We start from the raw sequence: 17,404 nt of genomic DNA on the forward strand, positions 1-17,404 counted from the left end.
GACAAAGCATTGATCATTGTAATGGGGCTATGAGGTGTGTGGTAGTGCCACAGGAGGAAGCAATCAGCTGGTGAGGAGGAACCCATAATAAAAATTACTTTGAGAAGCATCTTGTTTTCAACAATTAAATATCTGAGTGTTTATTACGTGCCAAGAACTATGCAAAACACATCAATGAACATGACACAGGCCTTGACCCAGTGGAGCTCATGATCCCATGGGGTCGACAGTCTATTACTCCCAAATTGTCCAGTCAAATTATAAACTTAGAAGTCCAATATTCATCTCAAACCATACAAAAATAAATGAACTGGTTTTCTACCCTTCACCACCACTCAGTCACACATACCAAACCCACTGTATTCACGATATTTCTCACTTCAGTGAATGGCAGCTCCATCTTTCCAGTTATTTAGGACAAAAACAATGGTGTTATCCTTGATTTTTTTCCTAACCCACAGTAAATCCTGTTCTCTCTACCTTCAAGCATGCATCGAGAAAATGCCCACTTCTCACCCTCTCTACTGCTACCATCACTCCAGTAGCATCATAACTAACCTCCCCATTTCATTCTGAGACCATTCAACCAACAGTTTATCCTCAACACAGAAGCCTGATGGTCCTCAGGGAGGGTCCTGGCTTCAGATAATACAGAGAGAGTGAGAAAGAAAAAATCATGCAACTGGATAACACACCAAACAACTAAGTGTAAATGGAGACATCTAAGGAGTGGGCCCTGAGACTCTTCTATGTTAAGAAACTGGAAAGTAAAGGAGGGACTAGTAAACAGAGGAAACTGACAAGCAGTGGCCAGTGAGATGGAAGGAAAACAAGATGAGTGTGGAATACTAGAAGCCAAACAAAAAAGTTTTTCAAGGAGAGATCAACTGCATGAAAAGTTGCCAGTCAGCCAATTAAGATGAGGCATGTTAGATTTAGCCACACAGAGATCATTCATGACCTTAACAGGAGCAGCCTCAGGTGAATGATGGAGATGAAGGTGTGACTGGAGTGGATTCAAGAGAGAGTGGACGGCTGGGCACAGTGGCTCACACCTGTAATCCCGGCACTTTGGGAGGCCGAGGCGGGTGGATCACCTGAGGTCAAGAGTTCGAGACCAGCCTGGCCAACATGGTGAAACTCTGTCTCTAGTAAAAATACAAAAATTATCTGGGCGTGGTGGTGCGCACCTGTAATCCCAGCTACTCAGGAGGCTGAGGAGAATCACTTGAACCCAGGAGGTGGAGGTTGCAGTGAGCCCAGACTGTGCCATTGCATTCCAGCCTGGGCGACAAGAGCAAAACTCCATCGAGAGAGAGAGAGAGAGAGAGAGAGAGAGAGAATGGAAAGACAGCAATTAGTGTTAGAAAGGGTAATATAAACTCCTCAAAGAGGTCTGTTCAAATAAAGATACAGAAATGTGAGGCATTAGAACCCAAAATGGCTTTTCAAAAAAGACTGGAGACATAGCATGGTGGATGTTAATGGAAAACATCCAGTGGAGATGGATAAATTAATGATGCAGGAGCTCAAGGGGAGAACTGCTGGAACAATGTTGTGGTTCAGAAGTGAAGGAATGGGAGCAAGTCCCCAAGTTGACAGGCTGGCTTTGGCTAAAAATACAGAACTTCACTGGTGGTAGAGAGAAGGTAGAGTTAATGAGGGAGGACTTCATGGATTAGAAGAAAGGATTCCTCCACATATAAGGGAATGTGGGCAAAGACCCAGAGGGATGAGTGAGGACCTGGGAAGGGACCATGTCTGTGGGAAGGGGGAACCGTATGGAGAACCAAAGCGGGAAAGCTGGAGGTGGAGAAAGATTCTGGAAGTTACCATGGAAAGTTTCTGTTAGGTCCCAAGCAGTTGGTTGTGAGTACATAGGTGGGTGAAAAGGTGATCAAAGCTGCTGCTGATATCTGTGCAGCAGGTGCTCTTGGAACACTGTACCAGCAGGAGAGCTCACAGAGAAAGCTCTAAATGCATGGAGACTGCGCAAGAGCATGAGGCTGGAGATGGAGAAACAGGGCAGAGATGGCATCCTAGTGCTCAGTGAGGTGAGGGACCAGGGAGGTTATATGGGTGGGATGAGAGGATTGGGAAGCAGGAAGACAAAGAAGCTGCCCTGAGAAGATGGAAGGGACATCGATTTTGGACAGCTATTATCCCTCAGGAGGTGGCACCTCTGCATTCCCCTTCTGACCTACCACAGAGGAGCCAAGAGCTGGAAAAAGGGCAGGAAGTGCTGTGACTTCTTTATGACATGTTTTGAGGGACAGTGGGATGCCCCTGGTTCCTAAGGAAACCCAGGATCACTCACCATCTCATCACTAGGAGGAGGAGGTGGCAGGACTTGCTTCCTCTGATGGGACCCCAGCATTTAGCACAGTGTGTCCACTGCTTGGATACAGAAGAGGCAGGATGGGAAGAAACATGGATATGTCCCTGCTCTGAATGCTGATTCTGTGCCTAAGGGATGGGGGCCCAGCCCATACATGGTCCCCAGGGCAGAGACGCACAAGGCCCAAACCTGCTGAACCAACATTCAACAGATGTTTTCCTAAAGCATCCCCAAAGATCAAAGGAGGTCTTGTGACAGGCACATCCTCCCTGCCTGGTGGGAGTGGGGCAGGCAGCCACACAGCTAGAACAGAGGGAGGCCCAGAATAAAGGGAATTGACTCAGGAGGGTCACAGCAGCATCAGGTAGGAAGCCAGGGGTTAGCGTGCATACATCCTGGTTTAGGGTGGAGCAGGTCCCTCCCATGGTTCCCTACAGGCTCCCACCTGCCTGAGGCCAGCATGGGCTCATGCTGCTAACTAAAGTCCCATGACAGAACTGGGGGCAAAGATGAGCTGGAACTGATACCTTCAGGATTCTGAGTTCTCAGCAAAGTTGAGAGCTAAGCAAAGTCAGGGTCAGAGCCTATGATTCATGCAGGATGCTGATGGCAGATGAAGCTTTGCTCATCCCATCCCATAACCCCAGCACAACCCCACCTTCTATCTTCCCCAGGGTGAAGAGAGGCAAGAAGCAAAATTCACATGTAGAGTACAAACTCAAGAATTTACTACTTCAGGCCAGGCGCTGTGGCTCCCGCCTATAATCCCAACACTTTGGAAGGCCGAGGCGGGTGGATCACTTGAGGTCAGAAGTTCAAGACCAATCTGGCCAACGTAGTGAAACCCCTGTCTCTATTAAAACTACAAAAATTAGCCGGGCATGGTAGTGTGCACCTCTAATCCCAGCTTCTCAGGAGGCTGAAGGAGGAAAATCACTTGAATCCAGGAGGCAGAAGTTGCAGTGACCCAAGATCAAGATTGTGCCACTGCACTCCAGCCTGGGTGACAGAGGCAGACTCCATCTCAAAAAAGAAAAAAGAAAATTTACTACTTCAGGTTTGGGGGTAGATGCTAGGAATACATCAGTGCTTGCTTGGGATCTTTGGGTTCACCTCTGGCACACTCAGGTAACATCATGTCATGGTGAATGGCCCCGACCTTCTAGAGCTCTTCTCTTGGGCTTTCCAGAAGGGCACTTCAGAATTGGCTGGGGGGAATTTCAGGAAACCGACCACCAGCAGTGGGAGGAGGGTGGCTTCTCCACAACATCACTTGTGTTCAACACTGAGTTGTTGAGGGCAGGGACCATGGCTGCTTCACTTCTGTACCTGCTCACTGCAGCCCAGGCAGGGAAGGCAAGGCACACAGGATGAACACAGGAATAGACTCCATGGAGACACTGCTTCCTGCACCATGTGGGAGGTGGCTGGGCCTCTGCTGCTTAACCAGCTAACCAGGGCTGAATACTCTACCTGGCCTCTGGAGCCCATGGTCTAGGCCAGGCCTACCATAGATGGAAGGGCCAGAATAGCCCCTGTGTCCTCTGCCGGGACAGAAGAGAAGGAAGGACTTCCTTGAGCTCAGGTGGGAATATGAGAGGTAAGCACAAAGCAGGCATGTAAAGTGCTTGGGGACACAAAGGACCAGATGCCTCACAGGGCTGACCAGTCTTGCAGAGGTCTGTGCATTCTCAGGCCCAGAGACAGTGAGGCCAGGACCCTGAGAGAGCATGGGGAGGGAGAGGGGGGCCTGGGAAGGGGCCAGTGAGATCCAGTTTCCAGAAGGAGGGGTGAGTGCTGCCAACTGCCCCCCTTTTCTGCCTTGTCCCTCTCCTCCACTATAAACACTCAGCTAGTGGCTAGGCAAGTAGCATATTAGGGGATTTCCAGAATGTGTCACTTCCAAGGTCAGGCCTGCTACAAAGGCCACAGGGGCAGGTCCCTGGGCAGGCAGACTGACCCATGGGAATCCAGACGGCGGGAAGGGAAGCCCTCCTTGCGGTAAATAGTACCAGCAGCTGGGGTATGTCAGGGGAGGTGGAAGATACAGTAAGGGGCCAGGGAAGAATCACATACACACAGTCAAAGACACATGGACACAGACATCCCACCACACAGGTACATACAGAAAAAGACAAAAGTCAACCATGCCACTCAGAAACTAGTTCAGAGTAAGGACAAACACGTCAAGGAAGACAAACTCACATGGACCCATGAACACCCTGCATCAGACATGCCTGAGCAGACACGGGCACAAACACACATGCAGACACAAAGACAGGTTTGCACACAGAACCCATCTCACAGACCCACAGATACAAATGCAGTCCAAATCCATCCTGCAAAGACCCTCTCCTCCATAAATCCTCTAGGCCACCTCAGACCAGGTTCATCTCTCCTTTAAATTCTGGTTTGTCGTTTCTGTCCTATTGCTTGTCCTTTAATAGGATAGCTTTGGATTCACGTGCATACCCCTGGTCTCAACAATGTGGCTGTGTGCTCTTAAAGAATGTCAGGGTCAGGAAGAGAGCCCACTGCCCTCTTCAGCAGCCTCATCCTTCACCTACACACCCATCTCCCCGAGGGCCCCCAATTTACTGCTGGCTCCATCCTTGAAGGGTCTTGACTCTCAGACTCTTTGACATAGCAGACACAAGGGAAGAATAAACCACGTAGACACACTTAGTCCACATTATCCTCAGGAAACCATGAAGAACCAGGTCCTGGTTCCCCAGTTAGAAAACCCTTACACAAAACATGATCTCATATGTAGCTCTAGCCTAAACTTCATGTTAACCACAATCCCAATCTTATTGACCATACCTCTAAACCCAACTCCAACCCCATTCCCAAAGAAAACTCTAAACCATAGTTTTTCAAATAAGACTCTGGGAACAACTGTACCCAGACAGATAATGCTGGTCGGTGTGATCCAAAAATGTTTACATGGCCAAATAAGTTTGAGATAGAAAACTGATCTGCCCTCTCCCCAGGAGCTGAATGCCTCCCTCCTCTAGCTGGATCATAGCTGCAGGGGCCACTCTGTGCCCCTCACCTGTGGAGGTCCTGGAAAACAGCCAACAACTTGTCATCTACATCAGATCAATACCACACGTTATGCAGAAGCGTAAGTCCCTCTCCAGACTAGCTTGAAAGCTTAAAACCAGGCCGGGTGCAGTGACTCACACCTGTAATCCCAGTACTTTGGAAGGCTGAGGTGGGCAGATCGCTTTGAGCTCAAGAGTTGGAGACCAGCCTGGGCAATATGGTGAAACCCCCTTTCTACAAAAAAAAATGTACAAAAATAAAATAAAATAAAATAAAACAGCTGGGCATGGTGGGTCACATCAGTAGTCCCAGCTACTCAGGAGGCTGAGGCTGGAGAATAGCTTGAGTCTGGGAAGCTGAGGTTGCTGTGAACTGAGATTGCACCACTGCACTCCAGCCTGGGTGACAAGAGTTAGACCCTGTCTCAACAAAACAAAACAAAACAAAACAAAACAAAACAAAACAAAGCAAAACAAAACAAAAAAGGAGAGAGAGAAAACTTAAAAGCAACCTCCAACACAAAATGTATCTCCTCGGATTAAGATCATTTAGGATTTAGGTTAAGATCTCCTCACTCTTAATCCAAATCCTAAATGCAAGCAGTGCCCTACTCCAACCCTAACACAATCCTCATCTGAGATACGCCTGTTTCTATCAACAGGAACCGCACACCCAATTCCAAATCCTACTTTAACATCACCATGATTCCAGCCCTATCCAATTTGGAACCACAACATCAATGCTGTTCTAAGCATAATCCTAACTCTAACCCTAACCCTTGGTAGAGCTACACATTGATGAATGCATGCAACTACACTAGACACACACATTTTGCACACTTATGACTCCGAGAAACTGAGTAGCTCCTTCAGTAACGGCTGCACAGTCCACAGGGCATCTTATTTCTAGAGGGCTCAATGCTCCGCTGAGAACCCAGGAGCAGCAATGCACCCAGGCCCTTTGACCCTTGTTGGATATACAGGCCCATGGGCCCCAGCCCACCCCAATCCTATTCCAGGACTTGCCTAGCCCTTGAGCTGAAATTCCCGCCATACCCCTCCCTGGCTCTTGCCTGCCAAGCTGGGAGCATCTGCTGCCCTGGAAACCCCACCAGGCAAGAGCAAACGGGCCTGAGACTGAAGGGAATGTGGCCCTTTCCAATTAGGGGATTTCCAGACTCTTGCAACACCCACACCTAGGATGTCTACTCCAGGTGCCTGTCCTAGAGAGGTAGTGGGCCTGCTGAGGTAGGTGTGAATAAGCACACTTCCTCTCCCCCTCCCAGGATCTCAGTCTGGTGAATTCATCATCACGGGTAGGGCTGAAATCAGCCATGTGTACCTCCTTTATCCTTCACCCCAGGTACCAGTGAAGCACTCCTCTGCACCTAGGCCATCCCAGAGGTTGTCACAAAGTAGCCAGTTTCTCTCAGGAGCTCACCAAGCCAACATCTTCACCCAGAGGACTGGAACTGTAGGTGGAAACCCACATCTCGGATGTGCAGCCATCTGAGTCTTTGTGTCCCCTTCCCCAAGCTCTGCATCCAGCCTGGTCTGAGGACTGAGAGGAGCTTGGGTCAAAGCTGCAGGCTCCAAATCCCCAAACCCAGCTTACAGTTCAAGTGGGGCTGTGGGGTACAATAAGCCCAGGCCAGCAGCTGAGGGCAGAGGAATGGCTCAGAAGACTTGGGGTCCCAGAAAAGGGTAATGGCTCTCTCATCATCTGAGCTCCTCACTCTCTTCTACCCTGCTTCAGTGCCTCCCTCTCACCACCCCTGCCACCAGGTCCACTCACAGACTGGAGACGGGGTAGGGACTCGCTATCCCATCCTCACTCTCAGGGCAGCTGTTTTCTGCGCTGGATTTTGTCCAGCCAGGTTTCCACCTCCAGAAAAGCCCCTACTGCTTCCTTCATTTCCCTTAGGGCTCCTAACCTTGATTCTAAGCTCCAGCACCAAGCAGACAGACCTCAATATCTCCAGGATGTAACATCTCCCTGAGACTGCTGTACCACTGCAGGCTCAAGTTCACAGGCAGGGGCTTAGGGTTGATGCCTAATCAACCTAGATTCCTGCATCTAGGAAGACCAGGCAGAGATGGGACCTAGGGGGTTGTGCACACCATCTGACACAACAAGAAGCTTCTTTCATGGCATGAATAAGGGTAAGGGAGACAGGCAGGTATCTTGGAGAGAAAGCAAGCCTAAGCTTTTAGGAAAGAAAAAGGTACAGCCCCCTCCTCTTCCCTGCCATCTCCCCTTTTTTTCTACAATCTGTGCCAGGCCAGAAAGTCTCCTCCTCCAGGGGAGGTAGCGGGGGCATCACTCCAGCTTTCCTTTCCCCAGACCAACTTTGTTCCCTTTCACCGGCTCTGTGTCAATCTAGAGTGTGGGATGGGGAGCAGAATAGGCCCAAGTGGCTCTCCCAGCCCCACCCCACCAAATGCTTAGAATTACCTGCAGAACTTGGTAAAAATACACATTCGTTGGCTCTATTCTGAGATTCTATTTAAGGCGGTCTGGCGTGTTGCTTCTAATTCTGTTTTTAAAAAGTCACCCAGGTGATTCTGAAGTGCAGCCAAGTTTGGAAGCAAACTAATATAATATGACTTCGGAATTATCTGCATGCCCCCTCCCAAGCCCATGCTATTCTATCTGTCTGAGAATTCTTCAGAGACAGGCTGCTCACTACTTTCTTAGTCACTCCCATTAGGCAGGTGGGGAAACCAGGGAGCTGGGAATTTAAAACTTTCTGGTTCCAGGATCTGCCTCTAGACCAGGTAAAAGATCCAAGAAATCTTATCTCCTTGTTTTTGCCTAGTCTTGTTCCAGGAACACCAGCTTCTTGCCAACAGAGTCACTCCCTGCCCTGCTTAAGGTCTCAGCCTTAAGGTCTCTTAAGTCTGAAAATCTCAGACTCAAGAGCTCAATTATTTCTCCTCTAGGCCACCAAATTCCAGCCCCTCTACTCTGTGGACCTTGGAATGAAACACCACCTCTTTATCCCCCTCCCAACAGTACCTCCATCTTCAACCCCATGCCTTCTGCATCCCATCCTTCCCCAAGAGCAACCCAATATTTCTGTCTCTGGCCATGGCTGTCCTGACTACATCTCTCCTGACACTCGTTTCCTCCTCTTCCTATGGTTTCCCTATCCTGTCATAAGCCATCCTTCAAAAAACAAGATGTAAGGAGCTTGCTGCTGAGTTTAGCACTCTGGAAACCAGATGGATTCTCCAGCTCTGACATGAGGATTACAACTCTAAGGTCCCAATCCAGTTTTAAATATAGATTCTAAGTTATGACCCAATAACCCTCACACATCATATACCATAATAAACTCCAAATGGATAAAAGATTTTAAAATGTTAAAAATTAAACTACAGAAAAAACATCATACAAAATGGCAGAGTAAGAAGTTATAGGGGTTGGTCCCTCCACCAAAGCAACTATTGAGGTGGAAAGAGCAATTGGAATCGACTCTTTCAGAAGTCTGGAGCCCGACTGGACACTTATAACAAGCAGGGGGGGGTGGTACTTGATGAAGGGAGAGGTTGCTGGTCTTTCAGAAGAGAGCATAATGCATGCACTAGCTACCAACCAACACAGTGGGGATAGCAGCCCACATTCCTGAAGTAGCTGGGTGGTCACTGAGTGGGCAGGGGGAACCCTGTCCTCCAAAAATGAGGGGTTTTGCATTTGGGTTTGTCTTCTGGTTCCCTAAGGGACAGGCTTGCTTTGTTTCAGCCCTCTTGGGCTTCAGGATCTTCCTGAGCCACATATATCAGAAGATTTAAAGGGACAGAATCTTTTTGCAGGGAAGGAAGAGAATCCTTTGTCAGGTCATAAACAGAAATTTCAGTAACCCCACAAAACAAAGAATACACACTTTGCAAAAAACAGTTTGAAAAAGTCACCACAAATTGATGGCAGAGTTCTCAACAAGTGTATATCAGCAATCCCTAAGGAGTGAAAAAATTGAATCTCTAAAGATACCACACTGTAATATTCAGAATGCCCAGTTATCAACAAAAAATTACTAATACAAAGAAATAGGAAAGTATGGCCCATTCACAGGAAGAAAGGAATTTGACAGAGACTATCCCTGAGGAAGCCCAGATATTGGACATAGTAGATGAAGACTTTAACTGTCTTACTGTAAATGCTCAATAAATATTGATGATGGGAGGTTTGATGATAAGGGTGAGAAGCTGAAATCTCAAATACTGTTTTGTTGCTTGTTTTATTATGACCTCAAATTAAATTGGGAAATAATGGCCCTTTTGGAAAAAAAAAAATAACTGTCTTAAATATGCTCAAAGAGCTGAAGAAAACCATGGGCAAAGAGTTAAGGGAAATCTGAAAAATGGTGTATGAACAAAATGAAACTATCAATAAAGAGATGGAAATTAGTAAAAAGAAAAAAAGGACTCAAGCAGAAATTCTGGAAGCAAAAATACAATAACTGAAATGTACAATTCACTAGGGGCAATCAACAACTAATTTAAGCAGAAAAAAAAAGGATCAGTATTCTTGATGATAAGACAATTAAAATTATCAAGTATGAGAAGAAAAATAAACGAGCCTCAGGGATACCATCAAATGTACCTCATCACAGGAGTCTCGGGAGGAGAATAGAGGGAACAGGGCATTAAAAAAATTGAAGAAATAATGACAAAACATCTGAAATCTGATGAAAAGCATGAATATACATACCCAAGAAGTTCACAAACTCTAAGAAGGATAAACTCAGAGATCCACACCAAGACAAATTATAGTCAAATTGTTGAAACCCAAAGATTTTAAAAGCAGCAAGAGAGAAGTAACTCATTATGTACAAGAGATTCTCAATAAGATTACTAGCTGATTTCAGAAACCATGGGAGGCCAAAAGACAATGGGGGATATATTTAAAGACTGAAGAAAAAAAAAAGTCAAACAAGAATTCTATATATCCAGCAAAACTATGCTGCAAGAATTAAGGAGAAATAAGACATTTCCAGATAAACAAAACTTAGGAAGTTCATTAATAGTAGACCTGCCCACAAGAAAAGCTAACGGGAGAAAGAAAAAACAAACAAACAAACAAAGAAATGCTAAAGGAAGACCTTCAGAATGAAACAAAAGGACAAAAAATAATAACTCACAGCCACACAAAGAAACAAAGATCTCTGATAAACATAACAACATAGCAGGCTGGGCGCAGTGGCTCATGTCTGTAATCCCAGCACTTTGGGAGGCCAAGGTGAGCGGATCATTTGAGGTCAGGAGTTTGAGACCAACCAGGCCAACATGGTGAAACCCCATCTCTACAAAAAATAGAAAAATTAGCTGGATGTGGTGACAGGTGCCCATAATCCCAGTTACTCGGGAGGCTGAGGCAGGAGAATGGCTTGAACCCGGAGGGTGGAGGTTGCAGTGAGCCAAGATCGCGCCACTGCACTCCAGCCTGGGCGAAAGAGTGAGACTCTGTCTCAAAAAAAAAAAAAAAAAGTAACCACATTGCCAGGTATGCTCGTTCACACTTGTAATCCCATTACTTTGGGAGGCCAAGGCAGGTGAATTGCTTGAGGTCAGGCGTTCGAGACTAGCCTGGGCAACATAGTGAGACCTCGTGTCTACAAAAAATACAAAAATTAGCCAGGCATGGTGGCCCCACTACTCAGGAGACTGAGGTGGAAGGATCACTTGAGCCCAGGAGGTCGAGGCTGCTGTGAGCTGAGATTGTGCCACCACACTCCAGCCTGGGTGACAAAGCGAGACCCTGTGTCAAAAAAAAAAAAAAAAGATAAAAGCTAGTATTGTATTTTTAGTTTGTAGCTCCACTTTTTTCTATATAATTTAAAAGGAAAATGCATTAAACAATAATTATAAATCTATGTCAATGGGAACACAATGTATAAAGATGTAATCTGTGACAATAACAATATAAAGAAGGGACTAAAATGTATACGAGCAAAATGTTTATATACTATTGAAACTAAGTTGGTATTATTCAAACTAGGTTGTTATCAGTTTAGAATGTTAATTATAATTACCAAGGTATCCATTAGGAAAATAACTACAAAATATATAGAAAAGGAAAGCAAAGGGGAATCAAAATGGTTATGCTACAGACCAGGTGCAGTCGCTCATACCTATAATTCCAGCACTTTGGGAGGCCAAGGCAGGAGGATCGCTTGAGCCCAGGAGTTCAAGACCAGACTGGGCAACATAGCAAGACCTCATCTCTAGAAAAAATAAAAATGAAAAATGAAAACAGTAGCCGGACGTAGTGGCATGTGCCTGTGGTCCCAGCTCCTCAAGAGGCTGAGGCAGGCAGATCATTTGAGCCCAGGAGCTCAAGACTAGCCTGGGCTAGACATCGTGGAACCTCGTCTCTATAAAAAAAAAATAGAAAAATCAGCCAGGCGCAATGGTGCTTGCCTGTAGTCCCAGCTCCTGGGGAGGTTGAGGTGGGAGGATCACTCGAGCCCAGGAGGCGGAGATTTCAGTGAACCAAGATCAACCACTGCACTCCAGCCTGGGTGACAGAGTTAGACCCTGTCTCAAAAAAAAAAAAAAAAAAAAAGAACTCTTACAATTTAATAATCAGATTTGCTGGAAGGAGGAGAAGGGTATGGATCCTGGAGCGTAGTGAGGAGACAGTCATGGTGTTCCAGGGGAGAGGCAGTGAGGCCTGCATGAAAGCAGTAGCTGGGAATAGAAGGAAGGCTCAGGCCCAGACATATTCAACTAATGAGGACATAAAATTTGGCAGCTGAGGACTGTCCATTTAGTTTGAGATAAGTGGGGCTGGGTGCCAGCAAATCCAGCTTTCAGGAAGGAAAAGGAGTGGGGATAAGTTAAGGGAAGTGAAAGTGTCTAGCTACATAAATAGCAGGCCAATCCCAGCCCACGCACAGACCCCCAACTTGCAGCTGCCCACCTCACCTTCAGCTCTGGCCTCTTACTCACCCTCTACCACAGACATGGCTCAGTCACTGGCTCTGAGCCTCCTTATCCTGGTTCTGGCCTTTGGCATCCCCAGGACCCAAGGTACCAAGGCAGGGAGGGGCCTTGCATGGGGCTAGGGGGATCAAGAGGCCTGGGTAGGAGCTTGCCAGCAGCCCCTGGCTCCCTGTGAATCCCACCCTGCAGGCAGTGATGGAGGGGCTCAGGACTGTTGCCTCAAGTACAGCCAAAGGAAGATTCCCGCCAAGGTTGTCCGCAGCTACCGGAAGCAGGAACCAAGCTTAGGCTGCTCCATCCCAGCTATCCTGTGAGTGGACACAAAGGGGTGGGTACTGGCTGGTGACGGGGTGGGGAGGGCTTGGTGGGCAAGACTAAGAAGGCTTACTAGCCCCCACCCGCAGGTTCTTGCCCCGCAAGCGCTCTCAGGCAGAGCTATGTGCAGACCCAAAGGAGCTCTGGGTGCAGCAGCTGATGCAGCATCTGGACAAGACACCATCCCCACAGAAACCAGCCCAGGGCTGCAGGAAGGACAGGGGGGCCTCCAAGACTGGCAAGAAAGGAAAGGGCTCCAAAGGCTGCAAGAGGTGAGGAACCTGAGGGATGTGGGTAAAGGGGAGCCTCAGTCAGCCCCTCACACCCCTCTTCTGCCCTCACAGGACTGAGCGGTCACAGACCCCTAAAGGGCCATAGCCCAGTGAGCAGCCTGGAGCCCTGGAGACCCCACCAGCCTCACCAGGGCTTGAAGCCTGAACCCAAGATGCAAGAAGGAGGCTATGCTCAGGGGCCCTGGAGCAGCCACCCCATGCTGGCCTTGCCACACTCTTTCTCCTGCTTTAACCACCCCATCTGCATTCCCAGCTCTACCCTGCATGGCTGAGCTGCCCACAGCAGGCCAGGTCCAGAGAGACCGAGGAGGGAGAGTCTCCCAGGGAGCATGAGAGGAGGCAGCAGGACTGTCCCCTCGAAGGAGAATCATCAGGACCCTGGACCTGATACGGCTCCCCAGTACACCCCACCTCTTCCTTGTAAATATGATTTATACCTAACTGAATAAAAAGCTGTTCTGTCTTCCCACCCAAGTACTTGTTCCCATGTGTTTACGTCCACCGAGATGCCAAGGTTCCTACAGGGTGGGGTCACACACTCTGAGCCGAAAGCTCAGGCTGACAAATGCTATGTTCCCATCTACCCCAAGAGTTTCCTTGCCTCTCAGGTGCCTGCACCCCTGAGCAGTTAAAGGGAGGCTGAAGGACAGGGTAGGACCCAGTCTTCTGAGGCATCCTGCCAATGGAGAGATGGTGGACATGGAGCACACACCCCCAACAGCTCTGCAGACCTCTGAGACCCTGATTCTGTCCTGCACTAACTCCAGGAGTGACCTTCGGATCTTTTCCATGACCTTCAGACCTTTCCCCAGATATCCCAGAGGCTTCCTCTCCTTTCCCTGGGAACTATTCAATGAGACCCTCCAAGTGGTTCTTTGGAAGGGTCCCTAGGAGGGAAGCTGTGGCTTGGGCCCATCTATAACACAGACAAACACAAGTTATATTGAAACCTGCCCTAGCACAGTTCCAGCCCTGAGAGAGCCCCTGGGAGGCAAAGACCCAAGGGGACTTGCTTCAGCCCTATTCAGTGAAGCTCGGGCCTCGACCTCTCCTCTTTGTTTAATGGGGCTGTTGTGCTCTCCTTCTATTCCTATCTGGGCCCCTGGACTCGCTCAGCCTCCTTCCAGATGGAAAAACCTCCTCCCTTTTTTTTCCCTCCTTTCTTTCCTGGCTGGGATCCAGACTACTTTAGCCCATTTAACCCTCTGAAGTCAAGGAATAAGTCTCCTGGGGCAGGTTTTCAGAACCCCAGGATTCAGGTGTGAATCAGTCTCCTCTCCTGGAAGGCCTCAGATGGCTCTCCTCTACCTCTTCCTCCCCAGAGTGAAGACCCTTCTATTCCCCAACTCACCTCCAGGCAGGGAGAGTAGAAGCCATCAGATTGGGCCAGACAATGTGAGAAAGAAGGGAACAGATCCTGGGGAAGGGCAAGAAAGGTAGGAACCTCAAGGCCGGGCGCGGTGGCTCATGCCTGTAATCCCAGCACTTTGGGAGGCCAAGGCAGGCGGATCATGAGGTCAGGAGTTCCTGACCAGCCTGGCCAACATGGTGAAACCCCGTCTCTACTAAAAATACAAAAATTAGCCGGGCATTGTGGCGGGCGCCTGTAATCCCAGCTACTCGGGAGGCTGAGGAAGGAGAATCACTTGAACCCAGGAGGCGGAGGTTGCAGTGAGGTAAGATCGATTGTGCCATTGCACTCCAGTCTGGGCGACAAGAGCAAGACTCCATTTCAGGAAAAGAAAAAAAAAGAAGAAGAAGAAGAAGAAGAAAGGTAGGAACCTCAGAAGCTAGAAGTGGCTGCTCCATCAACTTTTCCTTCCGTAGGAGCCTGAGTATGCCACAGCACTTACCACCTATCCTAACATCCTCAAGTATTGGCTTGTCTGCTCCTCTTGCAGCAGGTGAAGACAGGGCCTCTCCCCTACCTGTCCTAGGGCAGCAGGTGTGAAATTAATCTATAAACTCAGATATGCAAGAAATACTACTTTTGAAATGTTCCTTAAATGAACTTAATTCCTACTCCAAGCTACTGCACTAGAGTGCTGATGAGAAATTCAACATCAGGCACTCTTGTGGGATCCCATCTGCCAAGGGTTATGCAAAGGTCACAGAAACCTCAAGGCCCAAGGGAGGCCTCCTACCTGCCTCCTACACCATCCTATCATTGGACATCAGTCTCGCCAGTGAGTGTTCTGACCCCTGTGGTTCCAGCAGGTATATCTCTTCAAGTCCTAGACTCCACATTTGAGACATAAGAATTCAGATATGACAGCCTCTGGGCTTGGACATGACCTCCCCAGATACCCCCGAAGCCATCTACTCAACAGTCCTGTCACTTGCCCCATCACAGACAGAAATTAGAGCCCAGTGCCCACTCTGGCTGGATGTACACACTAATCCCTTAGCAGTCCTAAACAATTGTCTCCCTCTCCTCAGCCCCTCCAGGGCATAACCTCTTCCCCAAGTTTACAAGTTTACTTTTTTTTTTTTTTAAGACTTTTTTTTTTTAAGGCTTGCTTTGTAGTCCAGGCTGGAGTGCAAAGGTAGGATCATAGCTCACTGTAACCTCAAACTCCTGGGCTCAAGGGATCCTCCTGCCTCAGGCTCCAAGTTGCTGGGATTACAGGTGTGAGCCTCTATGCCTGGCATTTTCCCCTGATGTAAGACATTTACAAAAGGCCTTTGACATCAGGCTCCCTTTGACATCAGGACATCACTCCCAGCCCTGCCAAAACTCTTGCCTACTCTATAGTGAAAAGAAAAACATAGGCAGAAAAATCAAAACTCTCTATTTCACTAAATTCTCCTGCCACACCTGCATGCCTGGTATTTGCCTCAAGCCCTGCTCTGAGTAAGCATGCAATATACTATTTATTCCATCAGATCATGACTGGCCACTCTCCTTGTCTGCCTTCATCTTTGACAACATTGTCCTGTTCTTTCTCTTTTCTCTCTTATTCTCTTGATGCATAATTCAAAAAATATCACATAATACACACTCACAGTTAAAATATATATCCAAAAGTACCAAAAGGTTTATTCTGAATAACATCATTTCCTACAACTTTAACTCCTATGCTATTTCTTAGTGCCATATGTCTAAGTACTTTGCCTATACCTCTGTTTCTTGATTTACCTATTTTAAACATTACCAGATAACTTCCTACTATAAAAAGTGAAGATTTAACTCTCTTGCCAACTCTCCTCTCCTGTCACTGCATCCTCTAAATATAGTCATACCATGATATTTAGATCATGATTATATTACCATATTTAGATCATAATTACAGTTTATATTATTGTGGATTACTATTACATAATATGTATTATCACATATTACATTATTTTGACTATATAAATGTTCTCTGCAGACAAAAGTAGTGCACTTTTCCTTTGTCACTCATCTTTTTGTTTTTCTTAAAGGTTCTAATGCCCTTCCCTTTTTAAAATACCTCTATCTTGACATTGCCTTTCAAATTATTCATCATATGAGATGGATTCAAAACATAATGTTTAAGATACACGTAGAAGAAAATATAGGTGAATGTGGTTATAACTTCGAGGTATAAAATAACTTTTTTTTTTAATAAAATGGAGACCAGGTCTCACTATATTGCCCAAGCTGGTCTTGAACTCCTGGGCTCAAGCGCTCCACCCGCCTCAGCCTCCCAAAGTGCTGGGATTACAGCCATGAGCCACTCTGCTTGGCCAAAAAGAGTTTCTTAAACAAGTCATAAAACCATAAAACGTAAATCATTAAAGATCAACACCATTAAATTTAAAAACAAATCGGAGTTCAGGGTAGGGATGGAAAATTAATTACATGCCTTTATTTTCACTTCTCACTGAGCCCCGACTAAAACTACAGTAAATTTTTTTGGTGCATGTATGCGTGTAAAGGCATAAACCAAGGCCAGGCACAGTGGTTTACACCTGTTATCCCAACACTTTGGGAGGCCAAGACGCTCACTTCAGCTCAGGAGTTTGAGACCAATCTGGGCAACACAATGAGACCTCGTCTGTACAAAAAATAAAAAAAGTAGCTGGTGTAGTGGCATGTGCCTATGGTCCCAGCTACTCAGGAGGCTGAGGTGGGAGGATCACTTGAGCCTGGGAGCCATATAGCCTGGGCTAAAAAGTGAGAGACCCTGTCTCAAAGTAAATAAATTAATTTTAAAAATAAAATAAAAGCATAAACCCACAAGAGCCCAAATGGGAGAGGAGATAAAGGTAACTTTCCAAAAGCCTACTGCTGAGACACGTAAATATTTCAATAAAAATAGATACAAAGCATAAAATCAAATTATAAATATGAAGGATTTCTAATGTCTTATTCGTGAATACAGTAAAAATTCATATTTACTGAATATTCATATGCCAGTATCCAACAGGGAAACAATGACTTCTACTAGAGATGTAAAAGAAAAAAAAATCCTAAAGATGAATTATCTCTAAAATCT

At 46.8% G+C, this 17,404-nt stretch overlaps 2 protein-coding genes across 4 annotated transcripts in view; one reads left to right on the forward strand and one right to left on the reverse strand.

The window, feature by feature from the left end:
• PHF24 (PHD finger protein 24) overlaps nucleotides 1-17,404 on the reverse strand; it is a 309,837-nt gene that overhangs the window by 268,462 nt on the left and 23,971 nt on the right. The gene's annotated exons all lie outside the window — the stretch shown is intronic.
• On the forward strand, nucleotides 12,261-13,415 carry CCL21 (C-C motif chemokine ligand 21). 2 transcript variants are annotated; one of them, XM_009456538.4, is made up of 4 exons: nucleotides 12,261-12,420; nucleotides 12,523-12,643; nucleotides 12,738-12,920; nucleotides 12,960-13,109. In XM_009456538.4, exons 1-4 carry the CDS (start codon nucleotides 12,354-12,356, stop codon nucleotides 13,024-13,026), a joined length of 438 nt encoding a protein of 145 aa, XP_009454813.1. In that variant the 5' UTR covers nucleotides 12,261-12,353; the 3' UTR covers nucleotides 13,027-13,109. The 2 variants fall into 2 exon arrangements, with proteins under 2 accessions (XP_009454813.1, XP_001164162.1); XM_001164162.6 differs by having other exon boundaries at nucleotides 12,271-12,420; nucleotides 12,993-13,415.

Source organism: Pan troglodytes, chromosome 11 (genome assembly GCF_028858775.2).
Source record: "Pan troglodytes isolate AG18354 chromosome 11, NHGRI_mPanTro3-v2.0_pri, whole genome shotgun sequence".
NCBI lineage: Eukaryota > Metazoa > Chordata > Mammalia > Primates > Hominidae > Pan > Pan troglodytes.

Coding starts and splice junctions, on each gene's coding strand:
- CCL21 (XM_009456538.4), top strand. CDS start 12,354: ATGGCTCAGTCACTGGCTCTGAGCCTCCTTATCCTGGTTCTGGCCTTT. Junction 12,644..12,737: donor TGCTCCATCCCAGCTATCCT/GTGAGTGGACAC, acceptor CCCCACCCGCAG/GTTCTTGCCCCGCAAGCGCT. Junction 12,921..12,959: donor GGCTCCAAAGGCTGCAAGAG/GTGAGGAACCTG, acceptor GGGGAGCCTCAG/TCAGCCCCTCACACCCCTCT.